Consider the following 610-nt stretch of genomic DNA (forward strand, 5'->3'; position numbering starts at 1 on the left):
AGACAGAACAGCAGCACACAGCAGCTCCCAAATATCCTTTTATTGAAGCTTTTGAGAACCCCGTCCCCACAGCGCGGTGCTCGGGGCTGAGCCGCTGCAGGTGCCCAGATGGCACTGAGTTCATGAGCATCTCGGGCACCCAGTGGCTCTGCCCCAACCGGGAAAGCTCCTATGAACAGGGGGTGTGAGAGAGGAGGAGGAGGAGGATGATGATGATGAAGGTGCTTTGTAGCCCAGGCAGATGAGGGCTGCGGCCAGCCCAAGGAATGCTCACTTCTCTGGCTTCTTGGGCAGCGGCCGTCGGAAGAGGAGGATGTGTGGCTCTGTGGGGACGTAGCACAGCGTCAGGCCGGGCTGTGGGATGGGAGCTCGCATCCCATAGGGCAGCCATACGGGGCTCACCTGGCTCGTGGATCATGTAGTGCACCCAGCCCTGGCTCTGCTGCACGCCCAGGTTCCGCCACTCCGACTCGGACATCAGGTGGGTTTTGGGCACCAGCTTGGCGATGTCTTTGGGCAGCATCACATGCCTGCGGCCGAGAGGGGCTGCTCAGCCAGGGCCACTGTCCCGGTACATCCCCCCCCTCCCTTAGGCTCTGACCCAGTGCTC

General features: G+C 62.0%; 1 protein-coding gene across 1 annotated transcript; it reads right to left on the reverse strand.

Annotated features, from left to right (window-relative positions):
* Window positions 1–25: 25 nt before the first annotated feature.
* CKS1B (CDC28 protein kinase regulatory subunit 1B) lies at window positions 26–546 on the reverse strand (the record flags this gene model as incomplete). The annotated part of the gene is made up of 2 exons (XM_010727481.2): window positions 26–323; window positions 403–546. Coding segments are annotated over 2 exons (197 nt in total), but the record flags the coding sequence as incomplete, so codon positions are not given.
* Window positions 547–610: the final 64 nt, after the last annotated feature.

Source organism: Meleagris gallopavo, unplaced genomic scaffold (assembly GCF_000146605.3).
Source record: "Meleagris gallopavo isolate NT-WF06-2002-E0010 breed Aviagen turkey brand Nicholas breeding stock unplaced genomic scaffold, Turkey_5.1 ChrUn_random_7180001899254, whole genome shotgun sequence".
Classification (NCBI taxonomy): Eukaryota; Metazoa; Chordata; class Aves; order Galliformes; family Phasianidae; genus Meleagris; species Meleagris gallopavo.